This window comes from Prionailurus bengalensis, unplaced genomic scaffold (genome assembly GCF_016509475.1).
Source record: "Prionailurus bengalensis isolate Pbe53 unplaced genomic scaffold, Fcat_Pben_1.1_paternal_pri Un_scaffold_55, whole genome shotgun sequence".
NCBI lineage: Eukaryota > Metazoa > Chordata > Mammalia > Carnivora > Felidae > Prionailurus > Prionailurus bengalensis.
The window spans coordinates 140913-155852 of record NW_025091157.1 but is presented as its reverse complement, the minus strand read 5'-3'; the positions used below and the strand labels follow the sequence as shown (position 1 = coordinate 155852).

Genomic DNA, 14940 nt, shown 5'->3' with positions numbered 1-14940 from the left:
AACTCCGTTCACTCAATAAACATTATTGAATAAGTACTATATAGACTAGAACATTTTCTAGGCACTGAGGACATGGCAATGAAATGATAACAATCCTACTCATGAGTGAAGTAAACATACAATAACAATAAGCTACACAGGCAAAACATACAGTATTAGAGGAGAAAAACTAAAGCAGAGAAATCACATTTTGATGTGTTATAGGGAAAAGGGTAGTTGAAGTACTAGTCAGGATGGCCAAGAAAGGCCTTGCTGAGAAAGTGACTTTTAAGCAAAAACCTGAAAGGAGAAACAAACAAAAAAGGAAAAAGCAAGCCATGAGGTATCTGAGGGAAAGCATTCCAGATAGAGTCAACAGCAAGCACAGAAGTATGTCCGAAGTACTTAAAGAGTAGTGAGAAATCAGTATGGCTGGACAGAATGAAAGGGGTAGAAAAGAGTTCAAATCAGAGAGAGAGGAGACACCTGATCATATCCAGGCCTTGTCGGCATTAGGAAGAGTTTGGGCATGTACTCTGAGCGAAATGGGAGGCAATTAGGCTTTGAGCAGAGGAAGGACACAATCCGACTTACGTTTTACTAGATCCAATGTGTTTAGAATTAATGGAAACAGAGGAAAAACAAAAGAAGAAACAAACAAACAAGAAGACCATTTAGCTACCTATTACACCAATATAAACAACAGATGATAGTCTATTGGTCATGGAAGATGTGTTTGGATTCTCGATATATTTGAAGGAAGACATGACAAGATTTGCTGACAGATGAGATGTGATGTGTATGAAAAAGAAAAAGAAAAGAGAAAGAAAAAGTGAAAGAAAAAAGAAAAAAAAAGACAGGAGTCAAAGATGACACCAAGTTTTTTAGCAGAGCAACACACAGAACTGTTATTAACTCAATTAGGAAAGACATGAAAGGCAAATATTAAGAAAGCATATCAGGAGCTCAATTTGGGACATGTTAAGTTTGCAATAGCTATCCAGAAAGAGATATCAAGTAGGCAGTTTGATATGCGGGACTGGAATTATGGAGAGAGATCCGGGCTGGAGATGTAAACTTGAGGATCAGTAGAATATACAAGATAGTAAAAGTCAAGAGAAGGAAAATCAAAGGCAAATTCCTGGAAGACATCAATGGGTTAAAAGGTGGGGGACGAGAAGAAACAAGCAAATCAGGCTGAGGTGTACAGACTAGAAAGGCAGCGGGAAAATCAGGTGAGTGAGTGATAGCCTACAAGCAACATGGAGACAGAATTTTGGAGGAGAGAGTTTTCCATTGGGTCAAATATCGCTGAAAGGTTAAGTAAAATGAGATGTATGAAATTGTTTAGATTTATTAAAGTGAAAATCGGTGGTAACCTTGAAAAAACAATTCTGGAGTAGTGAGAAGGAAAATTGCTACAATGAATTCAAGAGTGGATGGGAGGGAGGGAAATCAGGATCAAAGAGTGAAGAAGGCTCTTGAAGGATTTCATAGCTAAGTGGAATGGTCATGGTTGATCTAATTTTCTATTATTGCTGTAGTTTTCAATTGTTACATACTGATTAGGTAGTATTTTTGTAATATTTGGAAGTCTTAAAAATTGCATATATGTAACACTAGGTTTTGTTTCTTTGTGTGGTTTTTTTTTTTTTTTGCTTTTTTAAAATGCCAGACCAAGGTACAAAATAACTCACAAAATTATACACTGAAAGACTCCTTAAATTTTTTCTAGATATATATAAGCTGATTACCATTTTTCTCATGCTTAGAAAGACCACAGAAAAACGAAGTTTCAAGGGCAGTATTTCGTGCTTGATAAAAATTATTAAACTCTAAGGGCACCTGGGTGTCCCAGTCCACAAAGCATCCAACTCTTGATTTCAGCTCAGGACATGATCTCTATGTCCTCATGATCCCTCATGAACCCTCATGATCAGGTTCTCTAGCTTCGAGCTCTGCACTGACAGCATGGAGCCTCCTTGGGATTCTCTCTCTCCCTCTCTCTTTGCTCCTCCCCCACTCATGTGTGCATGCTCTCTCTCTCTCTCTCTCTCTCTCTCTCTCTCTCTCAAAATAAACAAACATTTTTAAAATGTCACCCAACTCTGGGATATTTTATACTATCCAAAGTAATGAGTCATATTAAAATTTTATACACAGAAGTAAAAGGAGTTGGGAATGCAGAAAATAGTCCTACTTTGTAAACTGAATTGTCACAAATTGTATAACATGAAGGCACTGTTGAAAAATTTGGTGTGGTTCATGTTGAAATATATTCTCTAAAAAGGCAGGATAATGGCATGCAAGCAAGGTACCTTTATAAAAACGATTCATTGCATTACCAGCATCTTGCTTTATAGCACAGGGGCCATGAAATGTTTATATAGAATATGAGACATGTTGCCACGTGAATCCTCTTGGCAATATTCAGATTAAGTTGAGGGTCCAACATTGGAGCACTCATGCACTGGGAAACAAAACCAAAAATCTAATAACTAGCAATTTTGTTGGTAGACTGCCAGTGTAGCAGGGAACTTCCGTTTTCAATTCAGGAGATATTCAAAGTATTCTAACAAAATGTGCATAAGACATGACATCAAACCAAACCAAATGCTTTAAATATACTTTGTTAAACCATCAGTACACATAGACCTAAATTCATTTTTTAAAATGGTCACATACTCCATTACTTTATAGAAGTGAAACGTTACTTCCTTATTAATGAATGGATATTTAGCCTATCTCTGGGGCACCTAGGTGGCTCAGTCTGGTGAGCATCTGACTGTTGATGTTGGCTCAGATCATGATCTTGTGGTCGTGAGATCGAGCCCTGTGTTGGCCTCTGCACTGTTAACGTGGAGTCTGCTTGGGATTCTCTCTCTCTCCCTCTCTGTCTCTGCTCCCCCTCAATGCTTGGGCTCCCGAGTGTGCACATTCTCTGTCTCTCAAAATAAGTCAATAAACATTTAGACTATCTCCTTCACATATATCCTTCACATATACATGTGACTATATCCTTCACATATACAATATCCTTCACATATACATGTAACATATATATATATATATATATATATATATATTATATGTAACCTTATATACATATATATATATGTAACCTTAATATATCTGTCCTATTTTGTATATGTAATAATATATAATAAATGCCCTTATAGTGTGTGTGTGTGTGTGTGTGTGTGTGTGTGTGTGTTTGCACGTGCAGGCACACATGCTTGCTTACAGAAGTCACGTATTTCAGAAGGACCCAGTCCTGGCAATGAAACCATTGGAATAAAGAGATGACCTACCTGAAATATTTTTCTCACGTTATATTATTTATTTTTGCCAGTGACAGAGACAGAGCACAAGCAGGGGAGGGGCAGAGAAAGAGGGAGACACAGAATCTGAAGCAGGCTCCAGGCTCTGAGCTGTTAACACAGAGCCTGACACAAGGCTCAAGATCGTGAAGTGCAAGATCATGACCTGAGCTGAAGTTGGATGCTTACCCAACTGTGCCACCCAGGTGCCCCGACATATTTGAAATTTTGAAATACACTGCTAAATCACCTTTCAGAAAGGAGTTACCAATTTCATCCAACCACAGTGTCTAAGAATGTCATTTTCCTCACATTTCCTAACTTTGGTTATTTTATTTAATAAAATATTTATCACTATGACTGCAAAAAGTGGTATCTCAATGGTATTTACATTTTTCTCATTAGCACATAGGATGAAATATCTCCACGAAAAATACGAAATTTGTTCATCATGAAGATTAGCTCAAACTAGAAAAGATTGTTGCATAGGAAAATAACAATTACCTACTATTTAAATATTGCTATAGGCTTACCTATCAGAATCTTTATTTTCTGTAATAGGCAATTGATGGTTATCAGTTTTTCCATTCTGTCTTTGTGGAATTAATCCAGCAGCCGCAGCATCATATATGTTTTCTGATACTTCCATGTCACTTCCTCTGTGCTTCTTTTTTTCTTCAACCTTTAATGGAACTTGATACTAAAGGTAATTGTTACTTTAGTCAATAAAAAGAAGTTTTTTTTCATTAACTTTATCAGTTGACACTTAGTTTGTCATAAATTCAATGGAGGAAAATATTTTGTGTTTACTTTATCATTACAAGTAATAGTAATTTTTATAAACTCTCCTTCATTTCTGTTGGAATTTAAAAAAGCAAAAGTTACCAAACTTTCTAAAAGGGCTTTCTTAATTTTGTACTTATTCATGTCCACACTTTGCTACGGAGAATTCCCCACCCACCCCACCCCATCTGACCAAGAGATACAAAGAAATGAAAAGACAAGAGACAAAATGTGTCCTTTTCTTTCCTTACCACCTGGGTTTTACACACAGCCAGATTTAAAACATGTGACATGGAGGTGCTCCTGTAACAAAACCAGGAAGCTTTCCTCTTTCTGAACGGAGCTATTCTTTCCCTGACTGCCTTTTACAATTCTTTTTCTTTTGGATCCTAAGGTTCTCAAAAAAAGTGACAGTGTCCCCTAAAATTTATGAACCAAAGTTTGCCACAACACAAAAGGAACAAAGTGAAACAGACGTTAGGGTGGAATTCTGGGAAATTAGTAATGCTCTCCGAATCTCACATTCAATAAGCATAAAACTTTATAGGGAGAGGGTATAAAAGTAATGATCACCTTTAATCCCATTTCCTACTGATAATGCGAGTAAAACTCAAAAAGGTTAAATGATTCATCCCAAGTTCCTAAAGTGGCATTCCCTAGCATTTTATGGCACCAAAAGAGACGATACAATTCTTGAATGCTGAATCAGAGAAATGACCACAAATTCATTAAATTAGTCAGATGCATGAAAAGTGTGACTTTCTAAAGTAAATTAGTACCTTGATAGGGGACGAGGAGATTAGCTACTTATTCTTTTAAAGGAGGGTATCTCTAGATTTTGTCTATTTCTAAAGTCCTGTGTGGACTTTTGAGATGTGTTCTCAAAACTCAGTTTTCTCCCTTGGAGTTAAATACTGAAGGTTTGCTGAAGGTTTATGCTACCTACATGGTAAAAATCATACAGGCCCAAAGGTATCATACTCTATTGAACATAAAGTGAAGGTTTGACTCAACAGAAACATCTGAGAATAAGATTAAAAAATGTGAAAAAAGGGGTGATAATACAAATAGCTGTTATTAAGCCTATCTCAAAGGGGTCATGTTGAAATTCTAAGTTCCAAGATTGTGAATAAAGCAGACAAGACTGCCTATTTTTGTGGGCAATAAGCTTAGGAATTCCCTGAGCCTGCACTGATGGGTTAACCAGGCATATAAAATTATAAAGCCATAGGATGCTCACACCCAAGTTTGGGTAAACAATATTAGGTATCTAGGTATAGAGAGGGCGGGGCAAAGGCTCCAAGACCAAGGTGTGAGAGGTAAACAAGATTAGATATTCAGGAGGACACACTCCCCAATTTAGTACTATGGCAGAAAGCTGCTTTCACAGGAAGGAAGGACCAAATGAGGTAAACAGGTAAATAGGGCTATAGGCTGTAGGCTGCAGGGTGAAGATGCCCAGAGGGGAGCTAATTAGCAAACGAAAGGTGCCTTGTGGATCCTGAGGTAGCAACTTTCTCCTCCCCTAGACTAGCTAAGATAAACAGAGAAGCTGCCTCAGGTCAGCTGTTAACAACCATCTGCCAGGCGCTAGGATTTTGTTTTACATTGACCCTAACCCCTAACACCCTATATCTTGAAACCTCCTTTCCCTCATGCCCATGAGTTCATGTTCACAGATTGATTGTCTCTTTGTGCAGGTCCATCACCATGTTTGGAAGCCTTCTGATCCTATTAAAAACAGAGCAAGGACCCTTAATCCGGGCTCGTGTATTCTCCGGGACACTAGCTGTCTCTCCCATTGTAATCCTGCATCCCGCTGCTGTCTTGCTAGACAAGCAAGAAACCTAGACCCAGAGTCTACAGACACATACTGAAGCAATACATAGATTGCTTTAGCTGGGAACATTTGTTTATATTCCTTCTCTTAGTTATTGCTTCTTTCTCATTTTATTGTTTATGGAAATGCAATTTATATTTAAGCCAATATATTAAAAAAAAACCTGGAGATTATTATCGTTTTTAAGCAGTTTCTTTATGGTTATTCTGGTTCATGAGGTTTCATGGTACTTATATAGCTAAGTTAGTTTCCCAGTTCATATACTACTTGGAAGACTGACACTGAGACTTTAAGGAGAACAAATAACAAGAATGTTTCCCTGAACTCCTATTTGTTAGATAGCAGAAATAATCTATTTCCAGACACAATTACTTATTTAGACAATTCCATTGTATGCACACTCTTGTTCTTTTGAGTGGAGAATCAGAATCTATCAGATAATTGCTAAAGAGAAAAAAACAAGAGTAACAGCAAGGCGGACCTCCTTCTGTTTTGGAGGTTGAACTTTCTCTCTTTCCAAAGACAGGAACTCTACTTCTGACATGCCTATCTCATTCTTAAACCTTTGCATATCTTGATGTAATTCTTCACTTAGATGTACTTCAGATGCTGGAAAACTAGATGCTGAAGAAGAACTCACAATTTGTAATTCAGAATCAATACTTTTATAGTTATGAGTACTGTCATTATCGGCATATAATGGCTTCTGGAAAAAAGTCTTGTACTGGTTTTGTTTTCTCGTAAGTGATGATCTCACGGCTTGTGGGTTTCAGCCCCACGTTGAGCTCTGCGTTGACAGCTCGGAGCCTGCAGCCTGCTTTGGATTCTGTGTCTCCCTCTGTCTCTGCCCCTACCCCGCTTGCACTCTGTGTCTCTCTCTGTCTCAAAAATAAATAAACTTTAAAAAATTTTAAAAAATACCGTAAAAAGCATGGGGGGAGAAGAGGGAAAAAGAAACAAACAAACAAAAACGTATGACCAAGCAATCAAGCATGAGCTTAAGACAAAAAAGAAAAGGAAAAATGTGAGCCAAAGAAGGTAAGTGGAAACAACATGCATTTTTCAACAGGTACATAAGTAGGATTGGGAATATACTATGAACAATAGTCTCTTTTAAACCTTTTAAAGATATATGTCTCTCTCTATGTGTGTGTGTGTGTATATATATATATATATATATGTGTGTATGTGTGTGTATATATATAAGTGTAAATATATATGTGTATGTAACTGTATATTATATATATATCTCTATCTCTATCTCTATCTATCTCTATCTATCTATCTATATCTATATCTATCTATCTATCTATCTATCTATCTAATATTTATGTTAGAGAGAGGCTTTGATTCACAGTATATCCCTAATAATACTGACTCTTATCACTCTACAGTTATCTGGTTATAAATGCTGTAATAAAGAATTTAATTTTTTTCACTATAAATAAACTGTTCAATTCCTGGCATCTATCGCTTCCGAAAAGCTAGAAATTATTACTAGACTAACAAAAGAACAGAAAAAGAGAGGTTCCTAACACGTCAACATTCACTATGGAGAAAGAATTGGGAATGAGAATTCTAGGAAGAAATGGGAACCTTCAAAGGATGTGTGTCATGGGACACAGATGGGGTTACACAAGCAAAGGCTGAGGACTTTTTCTCTGCAATGTTAAGCTCACAATAGGAGGATACTAAAAATATACTGTAACCTTCTTTCTTATGTAACTCCTGATTCCTCAATAGAATTCATTTGCGTTTATACATGTTAGACACTAAAACAGAATATAAACTGAAGCCTGACTTTTTAAATTCACATATTTAATTGTGATATATCATGCGTATTTTGTTACTTTTCAAACTCCATTCTACGGAATTCCATTTCCCTACTCATTTATTCACATTCAAAAACCATGACATTGCTTCTTCCAAGCAAGACGTTATTCTAGGAGCTCCAGGACTCAAACAAGTGTGTTTCCTAACCTCCAGGAGCTTATCATGACTGAGGGGCTTTGAAATGAATACTGAAATAAATATCAGATGTCTGAAGCTTTAAATTTTAGAATCTGACACAAGGACTGGGAGGAGATAGTGTTCAAAGCTACAATAGGAAAGATTTCTGAAATCAGAAAGTTGACAACTTGGCTATGAAGAGCCTCTGCTCATAGAGCTACTCTTTTCAGCAAAATACGTATTCTTCGGGGAGATGCACAATTTTAACTTACTCTTCATGCAGTTATTTGAAAACTACAGGAGAACAGCTTTGTAAGGTAAATGTTGAGAAATAATGTAAACATGTAATTTCTACATTTTCTAATATTATTTTAGTCTAAATGTAGAACAAAGGATAGAGCCAAAGGAAAATCCTGTATGTCACTAAAATAAAACTTGCCTTGGGCGGGGGGGGGGGGACCTGCAATAGATACTTGGACCCCATCAGGTTTCATTTAGGCATGAGTATTATCAGTCATGTTACTATCACAGTGAGAATCCTTATCCTTAAGCAAATGTCATATTGCCTCCCTGATGGGAAAGCTTTTCCCAATATAATATGACGGTCATTATATATTTTCCAGCCCATTCTTTTATCAGCCTCCACCTGTACGATTTACCAAAGTACAACAAAACAAAACAAAACATTCAACGTGTCATGTATCTGTAAAGTGGTTTGTTCTTGCTAACTTTCCATGACACACATAAAATGATGATACACAGGCTCCTCTTAAATGTTCAGAGTAAATAAGGGAGAAAACTCAATTCAGAGCAGGAAAGTGAGTTTCACAGGAGGGTACTTTACCTTGGTCCCAAAATCTAAGACTTGGCTAGATGATGTAGACCATGAATCATCAGGAGCAGGTTTGTCGGAAAGCCTTTAGAGCAAAAAAAAATAAAAGAAAAACATGTTCATTCATTTAACAACACAATTTAAAAAAGTTAAGGGAAAGGTCGCCTATCTGTTTATTGCACGAAGTTTCTTGGTATCATTAAAATTGGCCTCTGGTTTTTTCATTAAGTTTTATTTTAATGCCAGTAATCGCAACATCCAGAGTTATCTTAGTTTAAGTTGTACAATATAGTGATTCACCAACTCCATACTCACCCCGTGCTCATCATGACAAGGGCACTCCTTCATCCCCATCATCTCTTTCACCCCTCCCACCACTCACCTCCACTCCGCAACCAGCCGTTTCTTCTCTGCAGTGAAGAGCCTATTTCTTGCTTTCTCTCCCCTTTTGTTTCCTCCCTTTGCTCGTTTGTTGTTTCTTAAGTGCTACATGAGTAAAATCATATGGCATTTGTCTTTCCCTGACTTTGCTTACCATATTACACTCAGGCTCGATCCAGGTGATTGCAAACGGCAAGATTTCATTGTTTTATGATTGAGTAATATTACAGTGTGTGTGTGTGTGTGTGTGTGTGTGTGTGTGTCTGTGTATGGATATACATATACACACACACATACATTCATATAGGGCTTCGTCTTGGTTCACTCAGCTGTCAATGGACGCTTGCGCTGGGTGTTGGAAATAATGCTGCAATAAACACAGGAGTGTGTGTGTCCCGTGGAATTCGTGTTTTTGTATTCTCTTGGGTAGTATCCACGAGTGCAATTACTGGATCATAGGAGAGTTCTGGTTTTAATTTTGTGAGGAACCTCCATACTGTTTTCCACAGGGCCCGCCCCCATCTGCATTTCCTCCAACGGTGCAAGAGGTTTCCTTTGTCTCCACATCCTCGCAAACACTTGCTTCTTGTGTCTTGGAGTGTAGCCATTCTGACAGGTGTGACGTGGTATCTCGTTGTAGTTTGGGGGAGCATCTTTTCATGTGTCTGTTGACCATCTGTATGTTGTCTTTGGAAAAGTGTCTGGTTATGTCTACTGCTCATTTGTAAACTGGGCTCTTTTGGAGGGGGGTGATGTTGACCTGTATCCATTTTTTAGACATTGTGGATACTAACCCTTTACTGGATTTGCAAAACATTTCCAAATTTGTTCTCCCATTCCAGAGGTTGCCTTTCGGTTTTGACGGTTTCCTTCACTGTGCAAAAGCTTCGTAGGTTGATATAGTCCCCAAACTTTATTCTTGCAGTATTTCCCTTGGCTCAAGAGACATAACTAGTAAAATGTGGCTACAGCCAAAGTCAGAGAAATGACGGCCTGTGCTCTCTTCAAGGATTTTTTTTTGTTTTTATGGTTTCAAGTCTCACACTTAGGTGTTTAATTCATTCTGAGTTTATTTGTGTGTATGGTACAGAAATTGGTCCAGGTTCATTCTTTGGCATGTGGCTTGTCCAGTTTTCCCAACACCATTTGGTGAAGAGAATGCCTTTTCCCCACTGGATAGTCGTTCCTGTGTGTAGAAGATGAACTGACCATACAGTGGTGGATTGATGTCTGGGTTTGCGGTTCTATTCCACTGAGCTATAAGGCTATTTTGTACGCCAGTACCCACCATACTGTTTGGATTACTACAGCTTTGGAATAGAACTTGAAAGCTGAGATTGCGATACCTCCAGGGTTCCTCGTTTTCAATATTGCTTTGGCCGTTCAAGGTCTTTTGTGGTTCTATACAACCTGTAGGCTTGTTTGTCTAGCTCTGTGACAAATGCTGTTGGTATGGTGACAGGGATTGCATGACATCTGTAGATGGCTTTGGGTAGTGTAGACACTTTAAAAATATGTATTCTTCCCATCTGTGAGCATCGGATGTCTTTCTCTTTCTTTCCGTCACCTTCAATTTCTTTCATCAGTGTTTTACGCTTTCCAGAGTACAGGGCTTTCACAATTTGGACCCTGTTTTAAAAAAAAGCTTTCTGTTCTCTATTTGGCCTCGACCTCTCCTACCCTGTGAAATCTCCAGGAAAGACCCAGTCTGAGTTTCCATAACCAAATGTGACAGGCAGACAATGCTCTGAAATGGTTGAAAAGGAAATGTATAAACGTTACCACAATGACTTCTCACCTCACATCTGTCAGAATGGCTCAGTTTCAACACACAGGAAACAACAAGGGTTGCTCAGGGTGTGGAGGAAAAACAACCCTTGTGCACCGGTCATGGGATATAAATTGGTATCGCCACAGTGAAAGCCACTAAGGAGGGGCCTCAATGAATTTACAACACAAATACCACAGGATCCAGTGATTCCACTACTGGGTATTTATTTACCCAAGGGAAATGGAAGTACTAATTTGAAAAGATATATGCACCCCTATCTTTATTATAGCATTATTTACAATAGACAAGATACGGAAGCAACCCAAGTGTCCACCAATACATGAAGAGACCACACACACACACGCAGACACACACACACACACACACACACACACACACACACAGAGACATGCACACACTGAAATATTACGCAGCTATAAATGAGAATGCGATCCTGCCATCTGCAACATCATGGATGTACCTAGATGGTATGAGGGTAAGTGAAATAAGTCAGACAGAGAAAGACAAATCCTATATGATTTCACTTCTGTGTAGAATGTAAAAAGGGGAATAAATGAACAAACAGAGCAAAAGCAGAAACAGACCCATAAATGCAGAGATTTGACTCTTGCCAGAAGGGAGGGGAGGTGGGGGGATGGACAAAGTGGGTGAAGGGGAGAGGGGAGTTCAGGGTTCCAGTTATAGAATGAATAAATCACAAGGCTCAAAGGTACAGCATAGGGAATCTAGCCAGTGGTATCGTCATAGCATCATACATTAACAGATGGGAGCTACGCTTATGGCGATCACGGTGAAACATCCAGAGTTGTTGCATCACATATTACCTTGTGTGTCAGGTAGACCTCCGTTTAAGTAAACGTATCAAAGTTTCGGTTTCTATGTTATGAGTGGTAGTACTAACTCGAGATGGAAAGAGTCAAAGTTCCCAAGGCCAACATTGTTCCCACACTGGTCTTGCCTTATTTAGGTCCATAATAACTAGCAAGACATTCCAAGCCTTCAGGGGCATTCAGCTACCCAAGGACAGAGACTGTGATCAAAATGGTCCTGGTAGTTGTGCCTCTGTTTCTCTATACGCTGCCTGACTATTTTCTTCCCTATGAGCTCCCACTCCTATATCACTCTTCGGCACGGTTCTGTGGCATCCCCCAACCTTTCAATCTTTAGCCTATGAAGCCACACACACCTACAACAAGGATGGGCTCAAATGACCGAGGGTAGGAACCATGTCCTGCTCCTGGAGAACAAGCTAACTGGCAGTCTCAGTCATCCACACAGTCACCTCAACATAGGCATGTTATCACCGATCCAGATGAAGCTCCCTTACTGATTTGACAAGTCAGTCCTACCCCTGCCCAGCCCTACAAGTACATGGGAAGGGCATCACAGATTTAGGAAAAGAGGTGGAGTGAGGAGACAGCTTGCCTTGGGCCATACATCCCTGATGCTCGGAATCTCCACCCCCCACCCCCAATTCCTTGAGAGGATCTAAGCTATCCTCCCTCAGTTGGGGTGGAAGTAGGGGATATCATATTTCTATTTGCTGTAAACAGACTCTTCCCAGCTGCTCAAATGATTTTTAATCTCTCTCATCAGAAAAGCTGAGGTATGCTCGCACCTTCAATGAAACCAACGCACACAAAAGCAGAAACCTGGTCACGACCCTCTTGAACTCTCTATTTGAATATGCCTTTCTAAACAACTCCCCTAATCCTGGGTCCTTCGTTCTTGTCATTCACCTTTATCTCACTTGGCATAAACCCCCATATTCTGACATCTTTTCTCAAACTCGTATTCCTAACCAACTCAGTGTTGTTCTCCTTGAAACCTGGTCTCCTCTGCTAATTCGATTCTTACCCTCCTGCACTGTATTCATTAGACCAACTCCCCAGCTTTCTATTATTAAAACAGTTGCCTGCAAGATGAAGACAAAAAGAAGGAAGAAAGGAAAGAAAGAAAGAAAAAAAGAAAACCAGAATGTAAATCGCATTTCGGTCACTTATCATATCCAAATAGGTCACTTCAATCTCTTTTGAGTTTCAAATTCTCCAGGGAAACAACCATTGGGCAAGGAGCTGAAACATAGGTTGACGTACCAGAGGGTGTTTTGAGGAATTAATGTCTGTGGTTCCGTAAATCTTGAGACCCTAAGTGCTTTTGATTTGGCCTCTAGAAAAACGGAGAGTCCTTCGCTGGCCGAAGTGGGGAAATTTTTGGAAAAAAAAAAAAAAAGAAGAAGAAATAGCAAGGAAACCAGAGAAGAAAGTCAAAAGGCAAAAACAGAGTACAAAAAGTCATGGGGAAAAAAAACTGCAAAAAAACGCAAAAAGCTTCCTAGAACTAGACAAGGGTACTAGCCCAAAGGGAAACCAGCCTGGGAACTTAGGCAACAGAGAATCATATAGCAATATCCTCAAAATAGAGAGTGAGTTTAATTAACGTAACATGGTCTACAACTAGATATCCTTGTTTTACAGAAAACTCATTTGTCTCAAGAAGAGGGGATATCACTACGTCTAAGGACTTGCCTGACGACATCTTGCTTATTATGTAAAAGCCTTGACACCATGGCCATAGCTGACATCCACCCTAAAATCTCGGATGGTAAAAACAAGGGACGAGTTACCACTGCACTAATGACTTGTGTTAGCACTAGTGGTCAAATACATGAGGCCAAATGCTTGGCCTCACCTGGGTTCTTAAGCAAACCCTAAATTCGTGTTCCGACATCATTATCTTTGACATTCTGAGTTGATCTGCCCTAGGATCTGTATCTTCATCTCCGTGCTGCTGAGGAACCAGAGAATGGATGCGGAAGCTTCAAGGGCTGACGGGCAAAGCCCCTCAGCTACCCGTTAACTATGGAAGCATGGTCGAGTCATCAACCTCCCTGAACCACAGTTGCCAAAGTAATAAAAAGTAGGCTACAATAACACAGCTACTTTGCAAAGCTGTACAATGACTATAGAACTGAACAGATGGTACCCATAGGATACAGTGTCTGGTCCAGCGTAGAACACGCAACAACTGGTTTTGTTCTCTGCGTTCCCTTAGGAGACACATAATTTTCAGTTCATTCATTCCCTTTCCTTTCCTTTCATTATCCGTTTCATTTCATTTCATTCCTTTATACTTTGGGAGTGAGTGCACACAGAAATCGGGAAACATATCCCAAGGAGGCTGTCAGCGCAAACCCCGGCGTGGGGCTTGAACTCACAAACCTGAGTTGAAGTCAAGAGTCACACCCTGAACCGACTGAGCCACCCGGGTGCCCCAGCAAATGTCAGTTTTACAAATCCATAAAAATCCTACCTGGCTATAGAATCTTCCTCAGCATTCTTATCTGCTCCTAAAGAAGAAAGCAAAATACATGTGAAATCAACAATCGAAAAACTAGAGGAAATTACAAGTGTACGGCTTACGATTTGTGAAAAAGTATTGCTTTGGGACCACACCTGGAAACCACACTACACTGAATGGTAATTAGACCATTCGTAGGCTTAAAGCACTAAGAAATCTTACTTTCTCCTCTATATTGACCAAAAGCAAGAATGGGTTTTATCAGAATTTGACACCTACAGGGGAACTGATGTTTACAATGGCCATCACTGACCGACTCTATGGCACTGGAGGCAACTGGTAGCGTTAGGAGAATGATTATCATGAGCGGCCAATGTCAGACTGAAACTAGCATGATTTTTCTGGACTTCCACTCCTAGAGGAGTTGAAAGAGAGTATCTTTATTTTGCGGGAACACGGCAGAACTTCCCCAGCTCTTCAGCAGACACTCCTCAGTCTTAGGAGGAAACACCCCCTCACAACGTGTGCTCTATAGCCATTGTACTTTGCAGCATGGCCAAACCATAGCAAACAGACTCTCCCTGGCCTTATTTCCACTGGCAAGGCAAGAAGGAAAGATTTGGCATTCCAGTTTGATATCGTTCTAACCTCTTGAGGCTGTCTCCTTCCATTGCTAGAGAGTCTATCTAGACCCACCGCACATCACAGAGGAGGAGGATCCCAATGTGAGTGCTCTGTAGTGGTTCATGATGTCATTTTTCTC

General features: G+C 39.5%; 1 protein-coding gene across 1 annotated transcript in view; it reads right to left on the bottom strand.

Moving 5' to 3' along the window:
• The window catches only part of LOC122478370 (ankyrin repeat domain-containing protein 26-like), a gene marked incomplete at its 3' end in the record, with an annotated part of 140411 nt that overhangs the window by 37405 nt on the left and 88066 nt on the right, over positions 1 to 14940 (bottom strand). Inside the window, exons 15-17 of the mRNA XM_043572009.1 lie at positions 14190 to 14226; positions 8717 to 8789; positions 3833 to 3999 (exon numbers count right to left, since the gene is read on the bottom strand). Coding sequence (XP_043427944.1) covers positions 3833 to 3999; positions 8717 to 8789; positions 14190 to 14226 — 277 coding nt within the window. The remainder of the gene's footprint in view (positions 1 to 3832; positions 4000 to 8716; positions 8790 to 14189; positions 14227 to 14940) is intronic.